Here is a 22,438-nt window from a genome sequence, read left to right as displayed (position 1 = left end):
AGTTTTCATTTCTTGGAGAGCACCCCGTAGGAGAGAAAGGGAAATAACTTCTGCAGTCTCTTGCTTTCCTCCCCATCTTCCCCTTCCCTACCCCCACTCATCCGGTCTCTCTGAAATACACATGTGCCCACATCCGCGCGTGCACACACACACACACACACAAACACACACACAGAGCCACAGCGTGAGAATTCCAAAAGGTTCTGCACACTCGGTGGAGAAGATTGAATTCAGAGCAAGCGGATGCCCCCGAAAGCAGGCTCTGTCCCTTTAAATGGGTTGTAGTGGTGGGGGAGGGGAACTGGCCGGAGCTGGCATTGTCCAGTTTGAACTGAACACCGGAAGTGAAGGGGCAGGGCCAGGGCCGTGCACTGAGACCCGGGCCATTGTCCATCTCCGACCAGGGCAGTAGCCACCCCCACTAGCCAGCCGTCTTTATCTCCTAGAAGGGGAGGTTACCTCTTCAAATGAGGAGGCCCCCCAGTCCTGTTCCTCCACCAACCCCACTATGGAATGGGAGCGCATTTTAGGGTGGTTACTCTGAAACAAGGAGGGCCTAGGAATCTAAGAGTGTGAAGAGTAGAGAGGAAGTACCTCTACCCACCAGCCCACCCAGTCCCTCTCTCAGCAGTGGATGGGGATGGGATGGGGGTAGGACGAGAAGGCAGCTGGTGGAGAAACAGCTTCAAGACTCTTTGGATTCCTCCTGCTCTCCTGGGAGCTTACCTGGGGCTAACTTTAGACACACAGGTTTGGAGGGAGGAAAGAAGGAAGAATTCTTTACAAAGAATCAATTAAGAGCACTTTCTCTTTTCTAACTGGGGGAGGCCCAGAAAAACTCTGAGTCAGAAACTCTGGGAGGCAGACATTCAGATGTAGTCAGAGGCAGACAGACTTTGGAAGGCAGCGCTTTGGTCAGGACAGATCAGCCCTGTGTGTCCCCAGCCTCTCCCCTGCTCCCCCATCCCGGGCTTCCCAGTGTCCAGAACTCCAGGTCTATCTAAGCACACGGGGGTGGGGGGTGAGAGCGGGTCAGCTCCAAGCAGCCGGGTCAGCTCAGAGGCCTGAGGGGGAAGAGAGGGGGAGGGGCGCTCAAGGGCTGGGGGAGGGGGAGGGCCCATTCATTTCTCCCTTGACAGGTGGTTTGTGTTTCTGATTGGCCAGCGCCGCCAGGCTCACACCTCCCTCCCCCAACTCTCTGGAATGTATAATTATCTGCGCGGGGGGTGGGGGTGGTGTATGTGTGTGCAGTCACGTGGTTTTAAAACTACCCCCCCCACCAGGTCCCCCACCTGTATCTGCTTTGGGGATCCCTACTGAGTCCAAAGTGCAGGATCCCAAATTCTGGGGTACTCAAGTCTTCTAGGGCAGACAGACCCATCTCCAGATGTGCGTGTGGGGAGGGGGTGTCAAACCTCAAGGTTCTGAGAAGGGACACCCCAGAGGTGTCAGAGACCGGAGTGGTGGGGGAGGGCCGGAGCTGGAGCCGGAGGGAAAGGGAGGGGAAAGGAGAGGGAGGGGAGGGGAGGGGGCTGCCCGCGGGGGGTTGGGTCATTGTCTTTTAGAATTTGGGAGCCTTTGAAAAGCCGTGGGCCCTCCCACCGCTATTGTGCGGGGGAAGATGTAGCAGCTTCTGCTCCGGACCAACCCTTTGCCTTCGGACTTCTCCGGGGCCAGCAGCCACCCGACCAGGGGCCCGGGGCCACGGGCTCAGCCGACGACCATGGGCTCCGTGTCCAACCAGCAGTTTGCAGGTTCGAGCTCGGGACTTAGCGGGGACACTTTAGGATTCAGGGGCGGCCAGGAGCCACGTAGAAGGGAGGTGGGGAACTGAGTCCTATGCTGCCCAAAGGACCCCAAGACGGTGCGGCCTTCTGCTTCATAGGGCCGTCTCTGGGGCAAGGAACCTTGGTGTCCCAGTGGCGTGCGCGCCAGACTACGTGGGTGGATGGAGGGGAGAGGCTTGTCCCGCCGTGAGTCTCTGGGAAACGCGTTGTGGGAAGAGGAGCAAAACTTTCGGGGCACTGCTGTCCCGGTGTACGCTAGGGGAACGCGGGAGGCGACCGGGATAGGTTTCTTCTCTTCTGTTGCTTGGTAGCTGACCCCTCCTGGCTGTCCACTTGTGGGGCTGGACACTCGGGTCTCCCTGCCTGGGGCCCGAGACGGCCCTCTGATCCCGTGCCCCCCAGCTAAGTGCCCGGCCCTCCCTCTCTCCAGGTGGCTGCGCCAAGGCGGCAGAAGAGGCGCCCGAGGAGGCGCCGGAGGACGCGGCCCGGGCGGCGGACGAGCCTCAGCTGCTGCACGGTGCGGGCATCTGTAAGTGGTTCAACGTGCGCATGGGGTTCGGCTTCCTGTCCATGACCGCCCGCGCCGGGGTCGCGCTCGACCCCCCAGTGGATGTCTTTGTGCACCAGGTGAGACTGATTCCGGTAACTTTGCCCAGGGAAGGGCGTCTAGGCGCCCATATCCACGGGTGGGCTCCGGGCTCGCAGTTGAATTGAGGGCCATCGGGAGCCCTCATTATACGTCCCTGTCTTTGCTTCGGCACCCCAATTCTGAGTCCCTGTTAACTATCTCGTGGGGGAGTAGTGGGAGGCAGCACCAATTATCAGCACCCCCGCCCCCTTCCGGGAACCCCTCCGGCTTACCACGTGTCTATTACCTCTTTCCCCTGGGAAGGGGCAGGGGGCAGGGAGGTGACCCCATGTGGCAGAAACTAAGGTTGTATTGTGCTTGCCGGTGGGGGGAGGGCGAGCAGGCCGGCCAGGGAAGCACATGCCGGGCCTGAGCCGGGAGCCCAGCTCCTCCAACGTCTGAATGGAGCTCAGAAGGCGGGAGAGAGTGAGGGCAACTGGCTACTGGACCCAAGGGGCATAAAGCCGAGAAGTCAGCCTCATCCCCTTTTTAATGCAGACCTCACCTGGCTGGTCACTAAAAACTGGGTTTGGCAGATCCCTGAAGGATCCCTGTGGGGGCTTGAAAGCTCAGGACTGGGGTCTTTGCTGTCCAGTTCCCGTGAGGAAGGAAAACCCAAAGAGCCCAGGCCTTCCTTACATTCCTGGGCCAGGCTGGGAGGGAAGTTGGTAGGTCACAACCCCAAGTTCTCAGTTAAAGCAGGGCAGCACAGTAGGGGGTGAAATTCAGTGTCGCAGGGCAGGGGGTGAAGGGAGGCTGGCCTCTGGTCCTATTCTCCGCTTGGCATTTATGGCCCCAGACAGCCATTGATTGCTGTCTTAACATTCCTGGCCTCAAACAAGGAGCCAGAGACTTCAGGTCTCCCTCCTCCCAGGCTTCCCCTTCCTGAATATCCTAGAGGCATTCCGGTGGTCCTGGGCCACCAGCTACCCATAAAGACCATGGAAAGGAAGTTGCTTGCTGCCTATGGCCCTTCCATCTTTGGAGGTTTGGAGCTGGATCTGGAAAGAAGAAATTGCTAATCCCAGATCGTGTAGGTTGACACCCAGGCCGGGCAGGGAGGGGTTACTTAAGGGAGGTTGGCTTTAGGAGGTGTGGGGGAGGGGAAAGGAGGATGTGGGGATTAAGGGTTGGAGCCTGAAGGGATGGCATTCTTTGGGGGAGGGGTAGGGAAGGGAGATGCTGGGTAGACTAGTTGGAGGCAGCAGGGACGTCTTTGAGCACAGCCTTCAGTGAGGAACAAACAAGGGAAATAGACGCAGGGAGATGGGGAGCCACCACTTACTGTTGGGGCCATGGGGTCAGTGGGCTACTTGAACATCTGCCAAGAGGACCTGCAGCAGGATACTGAGCTGCCCCCTTGCAGCACCCTTATTTCCCCAACCCCCCATTAGACAGCTAGTTTCCCACTGGTGGCTTTTCTCCCTCCTCTGTCTCATTTACATATGTGAATGATAACCCACAGGAAGTAATTGTGGGAGAAAGAAGGGAATTGGCCTCTTTAGTTCTATTAAATCACTTTATTACAGGAACCAGCTTTGAATGGCCCTCCTCAGCAGGGTAGCAAGCCTCCCCCACTCTCCCATTTATCTGATCACAAAGAGATTAAAATCTTTCCTGGTCTGGGGACTGGACAGCTCCCCCAACTTTGGGAGGCTGGAATAAAAGAGTCAGACGCAACGTTTTCTCATCTCCCATCCAAAGGCTGCCAGATAGGGAGGGGCTGAGGGGAATGTATCCCCTCATCTTCTGGGTTCCTTGGTGATATACATAGCCCAAGGAAGGTGTTTTTTTGTTTTGTTTGTTTGTTTGAGCAAATGGGGACTTGGGCCTCAGCAGGCTTCATCTTAGGATCTAGAGCAATTGGGAAACTATTGGATGGCATAGAGCAGGCGTTGAGTCTACACCGTGCTGGGTCAGATGTGCTGGCTTGGAAATACTCTGGATTTTAGGCTCTTGGAACATCCAGGAACCCATGGTTGAGTAAGTTGTCAAGAGGGAGCTGAGCTGGAAGAGAATTAAGAATTTGTCTCTCTAATCCCCAGCTCTTCCCATTCTACTCACAAAGCACAATGATGGGTGGAAATTCCCTGAGCCTTTACCTGGTAGCTCTGATAATGGTAGCATGCCAGGAAGGCTTGGGTCAGGGGTCCTCCAACCCCACCTTAACCGTAAGTTAGATTAGTGATTCCAGTCTTTGCACTTGTTTTTTGTTTGTTTGTTTGTTTGTTTTTTGTTGCTTTTTTTTTTTTTTTTTTTTTTTTTGAGATGGTGTTTGGCTCTTGTTGGCCAGGCCAGAGTGCAATGGCATGATCTCCACTCACCGCAACCTCCACCTCCCAGGTTCAAGTGATTCTCCTGCCTCAGCCTCCTGAGTAGCTGGGATTACAGGCATGTGCCACCACGCTCAGCTAATTTTTTGTATTTTTAGTAAAAACGGGGTTTCTGCATGTTGGTCAGGCTGGTCTCAAACTCCTGACCTCAGATGATCCGCCCGCCTTGGCCTCCCAAAGTGCTGGGATTACAGGCGTGAGCCACCACCCTTCTGCATTTGTGAAATTAGAAATGACTCTCTGGAAATCTTATGGTAAAGGAATTTAGTAAACACAGGATAAATTGTTTACTGGGGGAGGAGGAAAGTGTTCCTGAAGCAGAGAGTAAGAAATCTTTAACAAAACTTCCCATTATTTGGCTGCTGGGGTTGGGCACCCTGGGGTTGGGGTGGGCTGGTGAGAAGGTAATTGTCCTAAGATAGCATCTACCAGAGGGAGGGGGTCAGGGAGCCCCTTTGCAAATAAAGAGGAAGGGGGAAAGGCAATTTAAAAACATTTTCTTTTCCTTTCCAAAGTTGGGGTTATTAGGATCCCAATGCCCTGTTAACTAATGTTCTTATGCTCTCTCCCAAATGCTGTAATATCCTCTTCAAGAGTAGATGAGTGGGGGGAAAAGCCCACCCCCAGCCAAAAACTAAGCAAAACAACAACAAAACACAAAGCAAAGAGATTTCTATAACAACTCTTTTCCTTAGGTACACATCTTTAGATCTAGAAATCTGCCTGTCTCTAGAGTTAGGGAAATAGATAGCAAGCCCTTAAATTAGAGTTTCTCGACTTCAGCACTATTGACATGTTTTGAGCAGGATAATTTGTTCTGGGGAGTCTGTCCTATGTATTATAGGATGTACAGCAGTATTCCTGGTCTCTACCCACTAGAAGCCAGTTGCATCTTAGGTATGACAACAAAAAACATCTCCATACATTGTCAAATGTCCCCTTGGAGTCAAAATCTCATCCCTGCTTGAGAAACACAGTTATATAGGAAAGCTGGAACAAGAAAGCTAAACTATCAACTATTTTCCTGAGATTCATCAAGAATTCAAAAATCCTCATTTTGCGCCATTTTTAGAGTTTTGGCTTAACTCATGTTTCCTGTGGCCCAATTTGCAAACTCTCAAGATTTATAGAAATTTGGAAATAAGAAAAGTTCCCTGCTTTCCCATAGCTCCTCAGGACCCAGATATGTTTCAATCTCAAATGTGTTTAAATTGGCCTTCTGGCTAAAATGCTATATTAGAAGACTTGGAGTCAAAAGCCCAGATTTGACCAAGGGACCAAGTTGGGTTAGGAGAAAGGTTTTCAATACCTAGACAACTGCTGAAATTGCCCTGAAGCCAGGTGGCCTTCTTTTTCTGAAAGCCATGAGTGAGGAGGTGGTAAGAGCAACCTTATTCAGGGTCTAGGTTAGGACTGCTGGGTTTGGTGGCAGGGTTGCGGGGGCGGGTGGGGAAATATACGGAATCTTTCCTCCTGGTTTGTAACACTGCACCTCTGATTACTCACCTCATGTCTAGTTATTGAGGTACTGGTCTTATACCCTTCTCTATGTAACCCATAAGCTCTTTGAAGGGAGGAACTTAGCTGCCTGGTTAATTTTCTAGTATGCACTTGGTGGGCTGAGGAATGAATAAGAAAAGGGGCATCTTGAAGACCTTGGTGAATCAGAAGTACACTCAGCAGTCTGGGGTCCATGTTGGCAGAGATCTTTGTTCAGAGAAAAAGACTAGAGATACTGAGGGGTGTCAACTGTAGCTGCTCGCTTTCTGGGCTGGGCACAACATAGAACATGGCCTGGGCACAACATAGCACTATGAAAGTTTGTGGAGTGAATATGGGTAGATCACCACTCGGAGCCCAGAGAGGTTCCTCTCGTTTTTGTTGATAGAGTGGAAGCCACAGATTTAGTGGCCATCCATGAGTTATTTCTGTCTTAATAAGAAAAGGCAGCTTAAAAATAAATTGACTCGATTTTTCAGAAAGTTGGTAGAGAGGTAGGAAGGTTCATGAAGACATTGTGGAATCTTCTGGGGTCCTCTTCTTTCTGAGACATGCTTCTAGACAATGTCTTTTTTGTTATTTTTATTTTTATTTTTTGAGATAGAGTCTTGCTCTGTCGCCCAGGCTGGAGTGCAGTGGCACGAACTCGGCTCACTGCAACTTCCGACTTTTGGGTTCAAGCAATTCTCCTGCCTCAGCCTCCCAAGTAGCTGGGATTACAGATGTACACCACCACACCCAGCTAATTTTAGTATTTTTAGTAGAGAAGGGGTTTCGCCATGTTGTCCAGGCTGGTCTCAAACTCCTGACCTCAAGTGATCCACCTGCCTGGGACTCCCAAAGTGCTGGGATTACAGGCATGAGCCACCATGCCCGGCGACAGTGTAAAGTAAAGGCTGTGATACCATCCTGAACAAAACTTCAAATATGGGACGTTTCTACCCTCTGGTTGTTGACACTGCTGCCTGCCTTACAAGTGGTTTTCAGTAACATTCACCAGGGCCATTTAGTTTTTGAACATTGCTAATCATACTCTATTGGAATTCTTGTTTTTTGGAGTAACTGCCCTAGGTAAAACTATGCCTCCTGTCTTCCTGCAGGCATGAATAGCAACCACTGGCCACATAGTCAGAGTGGGAGGTCAAAGGAGTTGGGGGAGAATACACAGTTGATACAAACTTATTTAACATGATCTCAGCATCGAGGTTTTTTATTTTTTTTGAGACGGAATCTCTCTCTGTTTCCCAGGCTGGAGTGCAGTGGTGCCGTCTTAGCTCACTGCAACCTCCACCTCCCAGGTTCGAGCGATTCTCCTGCCTCAGCCACCCGAGTAGCTGGGATTACAGGCACCTGCCACCATGCCCGGCTAATTTTTTGTATTTTTAGTAGAGACGGGGTTTCACCACGTTAGCCAGGCTGGTCTCGAACTCCTGACCTCGTGGTGATCCGCCTACTTCCGCCTCCCAAAGTGCTGGGTTTACAGGCGTGAGCCACCATGACTGGCCCAGCGTGGGGTTATTTAATTTAGACAGGACTTGGCTTTTCTAAGCAGTAGAATATAAGAACTGAGTTTCTGGCCTAAAAGTCTAGGAAGCTTTCATTCTTATCCCTGATCGAGCCGGTGGTTGGGTGGGGGCAGGGTGGGACGGGGAGGACAAGATGACTGCCCTAAGGAGCTGTGGAGATAAATCTACCCGAACACTTGAGTTCACAGCTCAGACCAGGTAGCGGGCCACTCAGTACCTCCTGGTATAGGCGCCCTCGGGCTTACCTTTGGGCAGACAGGCTGAGCAGCGCCATCTGGTGGAGAACTCCAGGCAGGAGCTACAGGGCCTGGCTGTGGCTGAGCAGAGGGGATCAGAAGGATTGGCTGCCTGCAGCCTTCTGTTCCAGACACCCCTTTCACCAACCTCCTTGACACACACCCTCCTTGACACACACACCATCGAATAACTGCTTCTGGGAGAACCGGTTGGTTCTCCCTTACCAAATCTTACCTCCAGGAATGAAGCTAAGATAGGGATGTGACACCACAGGACTGAATCATTAAAATTACTTTCATCATCTGCTTTTTTAAACGTAGCTACTAGAAAGTTTTCAATTATATATGTGACTTGCATCATAATGAATTGCACTGGGGAGAGTTAGGCCAGCTGCACTCAGCTCAGCTCTTGCCTCTTACTGCGACTTTAACCAAGGTGCTTATTAACCCCTCTGCCTCCATGTCCTCAAGCTGTAAAATGAGGGTCTTCATATCACCCCACTGCACCAGTTTGATATAAGGGTTAAATGAGTTACAACACGTAAAGTGGTTAGAATGCCACTTAGCCTACAGTAAGAATCAATTAGTAACAGTTATTTTGCATAGTACTTAGACATTCAACAAATGCTTGTGCAAGCTAGGAACCTAGAATTGAGGTAGAGACCTGCACTACGGAATCTTCCGGCTGGAATGGCCCTGGAAGAAGAGCTGGAATAGCCTCTTGCAGAAGAGCCAAGAACCCCAGCTTTAATCTGCACAACTGTAGCAAGTACCCTGAAATTCTGTTGCCACTTCTGTAGAAAGGACACTTAGGTTCCTTTGTGTTGTTTTTTTTTTTTCTCTTCATACTTTTTTCTTTTATAATGTTTTGTTTTATTTTTAACTCCACATTTCCTAAGTGACCCCTAAGGCTCATTCTATCTCTAAGCTTGTAAAGGCATAAATTGAAGCTGGGATGAGGTACTTGGTGTGGGTTGGATAGGGTAAGGCAGGCAATTACTGAGGTATTAAGAAGGGATCAGAAGGCCTAAGTACTTTAACTGGAGAGATTCCTTCCCTGTTATCAAAAAAAGAAAAAGAAATGCTTGGGGTGGGCGCGGTGGCTCACGCCTTTAATCCCAGCACTTTGGGAGGCCGAGGCGGGTAGATCATGAGGTCAGGAGATCGAGACCATCCTGGCTAACGTGGTGAAACCCTGTCTCTACTAAAAGTACAAAAAATTAGCCAGGAATGGCAGGAGCCTGTAGTCCCAGCTACTCGGCAGGCTGAGGCAGGAGAATGGCGTGAACCCGGGAGGCGGAGCGTGCAGTGAGCCGAGATTGTGCCACTGCACTCCTGCCACTGCACTCCGGCCTGGGCAACAGAGCCAGACTTTTAAAAAAAAAAAAAGAAAAAGAAATGCTGTCTGTTGTCTGATGCCACATTCCCCAACACAGTAGGCCCATGTAGGCTCCCCACAGTCCTAACTTGAAGAAATTGGGAAAGGATGATATGGGTCATGGCTTCTCTCCCCCTCCCCTTTAAAATAATTTATCTGAATCAATAATTCAGGATTGGACTGAAGAGACCCAAGGGGAGGGGGTCCTGTTTGGTTCTATCCATGAAGTGAGCAAGACTGCCTGGGGAAGGAAGAATTTTCTATATCTAGTTCTCTCACCGTGACCATAACCCCAACATAGAGAGGAAGGAAGAAAGTGTTGAATGTGGGGAGGAGGGAGAGGGGGATGCAAGAGAGATCTGCTCCTTGGAACTCCAGGAATCTGACCACCAGAACCAGCCAGTGTCAACTCTTTGTTTCCTGGGGCTGGGCTCTACTGGGGGAGCTCAGGCCATGCCCCTCCCCCTAAGGTCTTTTCTTTTTGGAGGGGATGGGGAAGGGGGCGGGGCCCTGCTTTGTGTGTGGTTGGGGGTGGAATGGGGGTGGTACAAGAATTTCAGGCGCTTTTCAGATGCAGGCCCTGGGAGGCTGGCTCTGTGGGGCTGCACGCTGATTACCTATCTGATAAGAGAGGAATTCAAACTATGTGTTTTAGAAAGGGGCGGGGGAGGAGGGCAGGGAGCCACCCCTGGAGACCACCAGTTTAAATCTCTTGATTACACTGAGGTGCCTGCAGGGGTGAGGGTTTACTCTGTAAAAGTCTTAGACCTCAGATCCTCCAGTGATGCAGTGAGTGACCTGAGAGGACTAGTCAATTTCTTGTTGCATGTCCCCATTTATATGATCCTCTTAAAATAAACCTATGAGGTGTCCATAGAGGAAGGTGTTACTCTCCAGTAAACTGGGGCTTAGAGAGGGGATATTCTTCTAAGTTTCTATAGCTAGTTAGGATAAAACCAGATGCTTGGCACTTAGTTCTCTCTGTTAACCCGCGCCATCCAGTGTGAAGAGGTTGATAATTGCCACTCCCTGAGGATTTATGTGTAGCAGGCGAAGTGCTAACTACTTTTCATGTGTAAAACCTCACAGCACTACCATAAAATTAGTATTTACTCCATTTTATAGATGATTAAAGAAAGGAGGGAACAGGCCATCAGACTCAATCAACCCTTGTTCTTAACTATTTACCTGCTGAATCACAGCTAGAACTAGGAGTGTCCCAGCCTAAGACAAGCTGGGCAAGCAAATGAAGCTGGAATTGCTTGGGTCCAGAAGGCTCTTGGTCTGGCTCCTCTAGGACCTCCCAACTCACCCACTAATTGCATCTCTTGTCCCACCCCGCTCAATAAAAAATAAGTCAAATCTAACATAATCTTTATTTTTTGAGGTGGGTTCTTGCTCTCTCACCCAGGCAGGAGTGCAGTGGCGCGACCTCAGCTCACTGCAAGCTCTGCCTCCCAGATTCAAGCGATCCTTCTACCTCAGCCTCCCAAGTAGCTGGTACCACAGGCACATGCCACCATGCTGAGCTAATTTTTGTATTATTTTGTAGAGAACAGGGTTTCGCCCTGTTGCCCAGGCTGGTCTCCAACTCCTGAGCCTCAAGCTCAGGATCCACCTGCCTCAGCCACCCAAATTGCTGGGATTACAGTTGTGAGCCACCATGCCCGACCTTACAAATCTAACTTTAAACTCAGGGTGGTTACTGTGAAACAGCGAGAGAGGTATTGCACCCGGCCTGCAATATCATCTTAAAACAAAAATTTGGCCGAGCATGGTGTGTAATCCCAGCACTTTAGGAGGCATGAGGTCAGGAGTTTGAGACCAGCCTGGCCAATAAGGTGAAACCCTGTCTCTACTAGAAATACAAAAATTAGCTGGGTGTGGTGGTGTGCGCCTGTAGTCCTAGCTTAAACCCAGAAGAATCGCTTAAACCCAGGAGGCGGAGGTTGCAGTGAGCTGAGATCGTGTCACTGCACTTCAGCCTGGGCGACAGAGCAAGACTTTCTCAAAAAAAAAAAAAAAATTAAGTGATAAGGAATCTGTGGTTCCTTCATCTTGATGAAGAGCATGTTTCATTTAAGTTCCAGTTTGGAATATTACCCCCCAGCCACCAGCATAAAATACTAATGCTACTTACTCATGTTCCCTTGAGCCAGGACTAGGTAAGTGCACAGTGATCCCTTTTGCTTCTCCATTTTCTATGACGACTACTCCTTGTTGACATATTTGACACTGTTGTTTTACTATAATAGATGAAGCTGTAATGAAGTCTATTCTGGGTAGGGTCTGAGATGCTGTCACCTCCGCTAATGTCAAGTTGGTGGTGCAGTAAGTGGCATGATAGAATGAGCTCTGAGCTTTAAATCAGGAACTCTGGGTTCATCTGACCCTGGCTTTGCTACAGAACTAGCTGTATGAACAACTACTTTTTTTTTTTTTTCTTGATGGCTGCTGGCTGTTTGCTAACTGCTTTATAAATATCAGTGTCCTTAAATTTTGGTACAAACGTGCAGTGTTCTAATAGGATTATTCCATACATATTGTTCTAAATCTTGCTTTTTGTTTTTTCTTTTAACAATATTATTTGGTAATCTTTCTCAGCTGAATGATTAAAAATCTGCCTCCTGTTTCATTAATTCATTCAAAAATGTGCTAGGCATTATTTCAGGTACCAAAATGTGGCTGTGAACAAACCAAAGACTTTACGTTGTTCTTAATGGCTGCGTGGTATTCATTATTATAGATGTACCATATTTATTCAACCATTCCCCTTCAAATAAACCAGTAGGTTATTCCCAATTTTTTTAAAGCAACAATGAGATACTGAGTATATGTGTCGTGCTAAGACTTCCTACTGATAATCTACTTATATTATGTTGTGTAATTCTTTTTTCTTAGTGATTTATGGTATATTTTTGTAGTTTTACCAGTCTGATTATCTGTCTTAACTTTTCAGTATTTTTCTTAACAATGAGGTGTTTAAATCCTCTGAAATGTATTTTGCATATGTATCATACAAAGTCTGTAGGAATATGACTTCCTTTCCAAATGGATTATTAATTTTTATAGCAGCATTTATTGAATTATTTTTCTTACCTATTGATTTCTCCATATATTCTCAGATCTCTGTGATTTTCCATTTTAATCCTCTGATCCATCTGTTTGGGTTATACTGTCTTTCGGTAACATTATTTTGATATAATTTCAAACTTTAAAAAGGCTGCAAGAACAATACCCAACACTCCCACATAACCTCTACCCAGATTCATTGACTCTTAACATTTTGCCCCATTTGCTTTATCATTCTCTATCTTGCTACAGATAGTTTTTTTTTTTTAAACCATAAGTTGGAGACAGTAAGCACTTTTATCTCTAAATATTTCAGTGCGTATTTCCCAAGAATGGGAATATTTATCTTTTTTTTTTTTTTCTGAGACAGGGTCTCACTCTGTCACCCAGCCTGGAGCACAGTTGTGTGATCTCTGCTCACTGCAACCTCTGCCTCCTGGGCTCAAGGGATCCTCCCACCTCAGCCTCCCCAGTAGCTGGGACTACAGGCGTGTACCACTGTGCCTGGCTCATTTTTGTATTATTTTGTAGAGATGAGTTTTTGCCATATTGCCCAAGCTGGTCTCGAATTCCTGGGCTCAAGCAATCCGCCCATCTTGGCCTCCCAAAGTGCTGGGGATTACAGGCATCAGCCACTGTGCCTGGCTGGGAATATCAATCTTACATCGTTTCAGTACACTAATCATAATCAGGAAATTAAACACTGGTACATTTATCTATATACCATATGCAAATTTTGTCAATTGTCCTATTTTTTTTTTTTTTTCCTGTTTCAAGATCCAGTCTGGAATCTTGGATTGCATTGAACTGTTCAGTTCTTCAGGCTTTGTCTTTTTATGACCTTGACATTTTTGAAGTCCTGTTTTATAGGAATGTCCCTCAGTTTGGGTTTGTCTGATGTTCCCTCAAGGTTAGATTCAGGATGTGCATTTTTAAAGTCATAAGTCCTTAGTGCATCATATTAGAAGATATGTGTGTCCCATTGTAGGCAAATCTAAACTCAAAGAACTTGACTAGGGTATTATTTGCCAGTTTTCTCCACTGTAAACTTGCTGTTTTTCCCTTTGTAGTTGCCACACTGCTGATTATATCCAATTTAAATTGTAATATCTGGTATTCTTGGCAATTTATATTTTCCCATAGCCTTTAGAATCACTCAATCTTCCAATCCAAGATCGTGGTATGTTTTTGCATTTTTTCCTTTAATATATTTGAGTTTTTTCTTCATATAGGCTTTTTACCTTGTTAAATGTATTCTGAGGGTTTTGGTGTTTTTGTTTGTTTCTGAGAGAGGGTCTTACTCTGTCGCCCAGGCTGGAATGCAGTGGCATAATCTTGGCTCACTACAACCTCCGCCTCATGGGCTCAAGCGATGCTCCCACCTCTGCTGGGATTACAGGGGTGAGCCAGACAGAGTCTCGCTCCATCACCCAGGCTGGAGTACAGTGGTGCCATCTCTGCAACCTCTGCCTCCTGGGTTCAAACAATTGCCTCAGCCTCTCGAGTAGCTGAGATTACAGGTCTGCGCACCACACCCAGCTAATTTTTGTGTTTTTTGTAGAAATGGCATTTCGTCACGTAGGCCAGGCTGGTGTTGAACTCCTGGATTCATGTGATCTGCCCACCTCAGCCTCCCCAAAGTGCTGGGATTACAGACAGGCATGAGCCACTGTGCCTGGCCTATTCTGTTTGTTTGGTTTTTTAACATGTTTTGCAGCCATTATTATGATTTCCTTTTTTTTCTTTTTCTTTTCTTTTTTTTTTTTTTTTTTGTTCTTGTTGCCCAGGCTAGAGTAGAATGGCGCGATCTTGGCTCACCGCAACCTCCGCCTCCCGGGTTCAAGTGATTCTCCTACCTCAGCCTCCCAAGTAGCTGGGATTATAGATGCCCACCACCACGCCTGGCTAATTTTGTATTTTTAGTAGTAGAGACAGGGTTTCTCCATGTTGGTCAGGCTGGTCTCAAACTCCTGACCTCAGGTGATATGCCCGCCTCGGCTTCCCAAAGTGCTGGGATTACAGGCATGAGCCATTGCGCACGGCCCATTAGTATTATTTCTTAAATCATTGAGCATCTTGAGTTTGTTTTTTTGTTTGTTGGTTTGTTTGTTTTGCGATGGAGTCTTGCTCTGTCACCCAGGCTGGAATACAGTGGCGCGATCTCAGCTCACTGCAAGCTCTGCCTCCCAGGTTCATGCCATTCTCCTGCCTCAGCCTCCGGAGTAGCTGGGACTACAGGCACCCGCCACCACGCCTGGCTAATTTTTTGTATTTTTAGTAGAGACGGGGTTTCACCGTGTTAGCCAGGGTGGTCTCACTCTCCTGACCTCGTGATCCCCTGCCTTGGCCTCCCAAAGTGCTGGGATTACAGGCGTGAGGCAGCGCACCCGGCCTTTTTTTTTTCTTTTTTAAATAAGGCATATAATATTGCTTTGATTATAAAAATACCACTTGATTTTGTATTTTTTCCAGTATTCTACTTATTTGGTCTTTTGATGATGGTATAAATACTAAGTGAGGCATTACGTGAAAAATGAATATTTCAGTGCTTTATAGCGTGACATTTTATTTTTATTTTATTTATTTCTTTGAGATGGAGTCTTGCTCTGTCAACCAGGCTAGAGTACAGTGGCATGATGGCTCACTGAAACCTCTGCCTCCGGGGTTCAAGCAACTCTCCTGCCCCAACTGCCCAAGTAGCTGGGATTACAGGCGCCCACCACCACACCCGGCTAATTTTTGTATTTTTAGTAGAGACAGGGTTTCACCATGTTGGCCAGGCTGGTCTTGAACTCCGGACCTCGTGATCCACCTGCTTCAGCCTCCCAAAGTGCTGGGGTTACAGGCGTAAGCCACCGTGTGTGGCTGAGCCACCATGCCCAGCTATTTTTACTTTTATTTTATTTATTTATTTATTTTTGAGACGAAGTCTTGCTGTGTTGCCCAGGCTGGAGTGCAAAGGCGCCATCTTGGCTCACTGCAACCTCTATAGTGTGACACTTTAAATTTCGTAATTTTATATTTGTTGATTTCTTCCAAATGCTTATATTTACAAATTTTTCTGTTTGTTGTTGTTTGTTTGTTTGTTTTTGAGACAAAGTCTCACTCTGTCGCCCAGGCTAGAGTGCAATAGTGTGATCTCAGCTCACTGCAACCTTTGCTTCCTGGGTTCAAGCAATTCTCCTGCCTCAGTCTCCCAAGTAGCTGGGATTACAGGCGCCTGCCACCACGCCCAGCTAATTTTTTTTATTTTTAGTAGAGACAGAGTTTCACCATGTTGGCCAAGCTGGTCTCGAACTCCTGACTTCAGGTGATCCTCCCGCCTCAGCCTCTCAAAGTGCTAGGATTATAGGTGTGAGCCACCGTACCCGGCCCTCTGTTCTATTTTATTAAGAACTTTAAACCTGAATAGCTATAAAAATGTCATGGCATCTGCTTATATAATTATGATTTTTGTTAATGTATTGGTAGACTTTGTTGTTCTTAATCGTAGTGACTCTTTGAGTCAGTTTCCTTGCCAGTAAAATAGGAGTACCATCACATTTGATTCCTACCCTACAGGAATAAGAGTTCCTTGTCTTTTGGTATAATAATGGAAATTAATGTTAAAATTTACTGCATTTCCCTTCACCAGAGTAAGCTGCACATGGAAGGGTTCCGCAGCTTGAAGGAGGGTGAGGCAGTGGAGTTCACCTTTAAGAAGTCAGCCAAGGGTCTGGAATCCATCCGTGTCACCGGACCTGGTGGAGTATTCTGTATTGGGAGTGAGAGGCGGCCAAAAGGAAAGAACATGCAGAAGCGCAGATCAAAAGGAGACAGGTATGGATTGGAAGGCAGCTTATATAGGTTGCTAAGGTCATCCCCAGTCTCCCAATCCTGTCACTTTTTGGGTCACACTACAAAAGACAAAGGGAAGCCTGTGGTCCCTGGCAGCATCTGGAAGGCTGAGCGCCTGCAATAGGTGTGGGCAAGGGCAGTAGGTGAGGAGGCCACTGGGGGTGACTTAGTGCTTCTACTTGGGACAAGTAAGTTTGCTCTGTGGTCTCTAAGCCTCAATTGTTAAGTGAGGCAGTGATACTAACATCCTAGGATGGTTTTAGAATTAAAGGAGATCATAGATTTGCAAATGGTGGGACAAGACAGTATTATCTATATCTGTTGCTGCTTTACCTCGTCTGCAAATGGCTGGTTTCCTTAATCTTGCTTGGGCTTAAAGCCCCTTAGCTCTGAACAGCTACTATAATTTGGCTTCTTTAATTTCTCCTATATTAAGGGTATGGAAGAATCTCTCCTATCCCCCAAGTTGCAGTTCCTAGTTGGGGTCAGTAACTTATATTTCTGGTATCTTGGTATTTTCAAGTTGACATGAATCTGAAGAGATCACCTAGACAATTAGATGTGGAAAGGACTTAGAGATCATTTAGTAATAGTCCTCCTTTTGCAAGTGGGAAGTTTGGTCTCTGGGAAGGGAAGTAAGTGACAAACCTGTACCAGAGCCCAGGTGTCCTCATTCGTGGGAGGCATCTGGCCTCTTCTTGCTCCTTTCTCTTACTTTTACGATCTTGCTTTGTACTAGGTGCTACAACTGTGGAGGTCTAGATCATCATGCCAAGGAATGCAAGCTGCCACCCCAGCCCAAGAAGTGCCACTTCTGCCAGAGCATCAGCCATATGGTAGCCTCATGTCCGCTGAAGGCCCAGCAGGGCCCTAGTGCACAGGGAAAGCCAACCTACTTTCGAGAGGAAGAAGAAGAAATCCATAGCCCTACCCTGCTCCCGGAGGCACAGAATTGAGCCACAATGGGTGGGGGCTATTCTTTTGCTATCAGGAAGTTTCGAGGAGCAGGCAGAGTGGAGAAAGTGGGAATAGGGTGCATTGGGGCTAGTTGGCACTGCCATGTATCTCAGGCTTGGGTTCACACCATCACCCTTTCTTCCCTCTAGGTGGGGGGAAAGGGTGAGTCAAAGGAACTCCAACCATGCTCTGTCCAAATGCAAGTGAGGGTTCTGGGGGCAACCAGGAGGGGGGAATCACCCTACAACCTGCATACTTTGAGTCTCCATCCCCAGAATTTCCAGCTTTTGAAAGTGGCCTGGATAGGGAAGTTGTTTTCCTTTTAAAGAAGGATATATAATTCCCATGCCAGAGTGAAATGATTAAGTATAAGACCAGATTCATGGAGCCAAGCCACTACATTCTGTGGAAGGAGATCTCTCAGGATTAAGCATTGTTTTTTTTCACATCTTGTATCCTCATACCCACTTTTGGGATAGGGTGCTGGCAGCTGTCCCAAGCAATGGGTAATGATGATGGCAAAAAGGGTGTTTGGGGGAACAGCTGCAGACCTGCTGCTCTATGCTCACCCCCGCCCCATTCTGGGCCAATGTGATTTTATTTATTTGCTCCCTTGGATACTGCACCTTGGGTCCCACTTTCTCCAGGATGCCAACTGCACTAGCTGTGTGCGAATGACGTATCTTGTGCATTTTAACTTTTTTTCCTTAATATAAATATTCTGGTTTTGTATTTTTGTATATTTTAATCTAAGGCCCTCATTTCCTGCACTGTGTTCTCAGGTACATGAGCAATCTCAGGGATAGCCGGCAGCAGCTCCAGGTCTGCGCAGCAGGAATTACTTTTTGTTGTTTTTGCCACCGTGGAGAGCAACTATTTGGAGTGCACAGCCTATTGAACTACCTCATTTTTGCCAATAAGAGCTGGCTTTTCTGCCATAGTGTCCTCTTGAAACCCCCTCTGCCTTGAAAATGTTTTATGGGAGACTAGGTTTTAACTGGGTGGCCCCATGACTTGATTGCCTTCTACTGGAAGATTGGGAATTAGTCTAAACAGGAAATGGTGGTACACAGAGGCTAGGAGAGGCTGGGCCCGGTGAAAAGGCCAGAGAGCAAGCCAAGATTAGGTGAGGGTTGTCTAATCCTATGGCACAGGACGTGCTTTACATCTCCAGATCTGTTCTTCACCAGATTAGGTTAGGCCTACCACGTGCCACAGGGTGTGTGTGTGTTTGTAAAACTAGAGTTGCTAAGGATAAGTTTAAAGATCAATACCCCTGTACTTAATCCTGTGCTGTCGAGGGATGGATATATGAAGTAAGGTGAGATCCTTAACCTTTCAAAATTTTCGGGTTCCAGGGAGACACACAAGCAAGGGCTTTGTGGTGCCTGGAGCCTGTGTCCTGCCCTGCTACAGTAGTGATTAATAGTGTCATGGTAGCTAAAGGAGAAAAAGGGGGTTTCGTTTACATGCTGTGAGATCACCGCAAACCTACCTCACTGTGTTGAAACGGGACAAATGCAATAGAACGCATTGGGTGGTGTGTGTCTGATCCTGGGTTCTTGTCTCCCCTAAATGCTGCCCCCCAAGTTACTGTATTTGTCTGGGCTTTGTAGGACTTCACTAAGTTGATTGCTAGGTGGCCTAGTTTGTGTAAATATAATGTATTGGTCTTTCTCCGTGTTCTTTGGGGGTTTTGTTTACAAACTTCTTTTTGTATTGAGAGAAAAATAGCCAAAGCATCTTTGACAGAAGGTTCTGCACCAGGCAAAAAGATCTGAAACATTAGTTTGGGGGGCCCTCTTCTTAAAGTGGGGATCTTGAACCATCCTTTCTTTTGTATTCCCCTTCCCCTATTACCTATTAGACCAGATCTTCTGTCCTAAAAACTTGTCTTCTACCCTGCCCTCTTTTCTGTTCACCCCCAAAAGAAAACTTACACACCCACACACATACACATTTCATGCTTGGAGTGTCTCCACAACTCTTAAATGATGTATGCAAAAATACTGAAGCTAGGAAAACCCTCCATCCCTTGTTCCCAACCTCCTAAGTCAAGACCATTACCATTTCTTTCTTTCTTTTTTTTTTTTTTTAAGATGGAGTCTCGCTGTGTCGCCCAGGCTGGAGTGCAGTGGCATGATCGGCTCACTGCAGCCTCTGCCTCTTGGGTTCAAGCGATTCTCCTGCCTCAGCCTCCTGAGTAGCTGGGATTTCAGGCACCCGCCACACCCAGCTAATTTTTGTATTTTTAGTAGAGACGGGGTTTCACCATGTTGTCCAGGCTGGTCTGGAACTCCTGACCTCAGGTGATCTGCCCACCTTGGCTTCCCAAAGTGCTGGGATTACAGGCATGAGCCACCACGCTGGGCCGACCATTTCTTGATGTATTCATGCCAAACACTTAAGACACTGCTGTAGCCCAGGCGCGGTGGCTCACACCTGTAATCCCAGCACTTTGGAAGGCTGAGGTGGGCGGATCACAAGGTCACGAGTTCAAAACCATCCTGGCCAACACAGTGAAACCCCATCTCTACTAAAATACAAAAAAATTAGCCGAGTGTGGTGGTGCATACCTTTAGTCCTAGCTATTCAGGAGGCTGAGGCAGGGGAATCGCTTGAACCCGGGAGGCAGAGGTTGCAGTGAGCTGAGATCGCACCACTGCACTCCAGCCTGGTTACAGAGCAAGACTCTGTCTCAAAAAAAACAAAACAAAACAAAACAAAACAAAAACACAGTACTGTATTTTGGATGGATCAAACCTCCTTAATTTTAATTTCTAATCCTAAAGTAAAGAGATGCAATTGGGGGCCTTCCATGTAGAAAGTGGGGTCAGGAGGCCAAGAAAGGGAATATGAATGTATATCCAAGTCACTCAGGAACTTTTATGCAGGTGCTAGAAACTTTATGTCAAAGTGGCCACAAGATTGTTTAATAGGAGACGAACGAATGTAACTCCATGTTTACTGCTAGAAACCAAAGCTTTGTGTAAAATCTTGAATTTATGGGGCGGGAGGGTAGGAAAGCCTGTACCTGTCTGTTTTTTTCCTGATCCTTTTCCCTCATTCCTGAACTGCAGGAGACTGAGCCCCTTTGGGCTTTGGTGACCCCATCACTGGGGTGTGTTTATTTGATGGTTGATTTTGCTGTACTGGGTACTTCCTTTCCCATTTTCTAATCATTTTTTAACACAAGCTGACTCTTCCCTTCCCTTCTCCTTTCCCTGGGAAAATACAATGAATAAATAAAGACTTATTGGTACTCAAACTGTCATCCCCTTGTCAGATGTTTTTGCCCTTCCGATAACTCCCACTTTCTTGGATTGGGACTCAGAAGTTTTTCTGTTCAGCCAGTTTGTTAGGAATGAATCTTGAAAGTTCAGTCCTCTTAGCACCTCATTACAGTGGATTTTTGTTTCTAGTTAAGGCCTCTTGTCCTTTCCTTGGAAGCTTCCACATTCAAGAGGGGATTAGGGGCTTGGCATGCATAAGAATGGGGTTGCCTGTGCCACTGGCTGGGATGAAAGGATGGGGCCACGGCTTGGGGCATGAGACCCTAATAATACTTTGTCCCCTACTCCTCAAAGCCTTTTACAAATCTTAATTAATTAACCGCTTGCAGCACCCCAAGGAGAGAAATGTGTTGTGGAACTGGGGAAATTGAGGCCAGAGGAGATTCACTGACTAGCTATAAATGCAACATTTTCTTTGAGCCAAAGTTTGCTAGCTTTTTAATGAACATCGAATTTTTTTATATATATCACAAGTCATCAAGCAAGAACACTGAATTTTAAACATCTATTCCCACTAAGGGAAGGAGGATTTTAAAAAGGAAAAAAAAAACTTGATTGGAGGCAAACCAAGTATATTAACACAGTGCAATGAAACAGGGAAACTGGTTTAAATCCTCAAGCCTGACATTATAAGAGCAAGGGTAAGAAGTTTCATACATCTACTCCAGGGACTTTGTGGCTCCTTAATTGTACCAAAAGTCAAAGCTGACAGTAGAACCTCATGAAGCAGCAAACTACTCGTGGACTTCATTAAATTGTCTTGCTGCAAAATGAAGTAACTTGGACTGAAATTTACTCCCCAGGCTGCAAAGCAGGAAGGATGGAAAAGCTCAACACTATTCATTTCTACTCATCTCTAGGGCTTTCTTTCATCATGTTGCTGTGTTAAAATAACCCCTTTCATTAGAAAGAGTGGAAGACATAATCAATTAGAAAGTGCCAACAAAACATCTCTTCCTTGCCTCATTTCTTTAATAATATTGTAAAATGAAATGCGACAAAAAGGTTCTTCGACAATTGTGAATTTTTATTCCACTCAAAACATAATACTACATAAAGTTGTATTATGCTTTGCAAGAAATACTGGTTGTGGCCGGGCGCGGTGGCTCACGCCTGCAATTCCAGCACTTTGGAAGGTCTAGGCAGGCAGATAACGAGGTCAAGAGATCGAAACCATCCTGGCCAAAATGGTGAAACCCTGTCTCTACTAAAAATACAAAAATTAGCCAGGCTTGGTGGCACGCGCCTGTAGTCCCAGCTACTCAGGAGGATGAAGCAGGAGAAACGCTTGAACCCGGGAGGCGGAGGTTGCAGTGAGCCGAGATCGCGCCACTGCACTCCAGCCTGGGCGACATAGCCAGACTCCGTCTCAAAATAAATAAATAAATAAATAAATAAAATACTGGTTGTATAAGAATCTGTAAAGAATTTTTTCCTCCTCTTTCAATTTTGAGAAAATTGAACTACAAATTTGTTTTGTGAGCCTAGAATTCTTGCAACCCTTTTTTTCGTAAAGGTTCAGTAGAGCTAATGCCCTTAACTTTTCTACCAGGGATAATTTCTGTTATTTTCATTTATGTACTGCCAAAGCGAGCACCTTTCTGTTATTTTAGAAGTCATGCTTTTTTTTTTTTTTCTTTTTTGAGACAGAGTTTCGCTCCTGTTGCCCAGGCTGGAGTGCAGTGGCCTGATCTTGGCTCACCGCAACCTCCGCCTCCCGGGTTCAAGCGATTCTCTTGCCTCACCCTCCCGAGTAACTGGGATAACAGGCGCCCGCCAACACGCCCGGCTCATTTTTTGTATTTTTAGTACAGACGGGGTTTCACGATGTTGGTCAGGCTGGTCTCAAACTCCTGACCTCAGGTGATCCGTTCGCCTCGGCCCCCCAAAG

At 47.0% G+C, this 22,438-nt stretch overlaps 1 protein-coding gene across 1 annotated transcript; it reads left to right on the top strand.

Moving 5' to 3' along the window:
• Positions 1–1,469: 1,469 nt before the first annotated feature.
• Positions 1,470–20,528, top strand: LIN28A (lin-28 homolog A). The gene is made up of 4 exons (XM_016956893.4): positions 1,470–1,754; positions 2,218–2,414; positions 16,095–16,279; positions 17,037–20,528. Exons 1-4 carry the CDS (start codon positions 1,724–1,726, stop codon positions 17,251–17,253), a joined length of 630 nt encoding a protein of 209 aa, XP_016812382.1. The 5' UTR covers positions 1,470–1,723; the 3' UTR covers positions 17,254–20,528.
• Positions 20,529–22,438: the final 1,910 nt, after the last annotated feature.

The sequence above is a fragment of the Pan troglodytes genome, chromosome 1 (assembly GCF_028858775.2).
Source record: "Pan troglodytes isolate AG18354 chromosome 1, NHGRI_mPanTro3-v2.0_pri, whole genome shotgun sequence".
Classification (NCBI taxonomy): domain Eukaryota; kingdom Metazoa; phylum Chordata; class Mammalia; order Primates; family Hominidae; genus Pan; species Pan troglodytes.
Note: the sequence above shows the minus strand (reverse complement) of the source record. Positions and strands in the feature narration are given on the sequence as shown.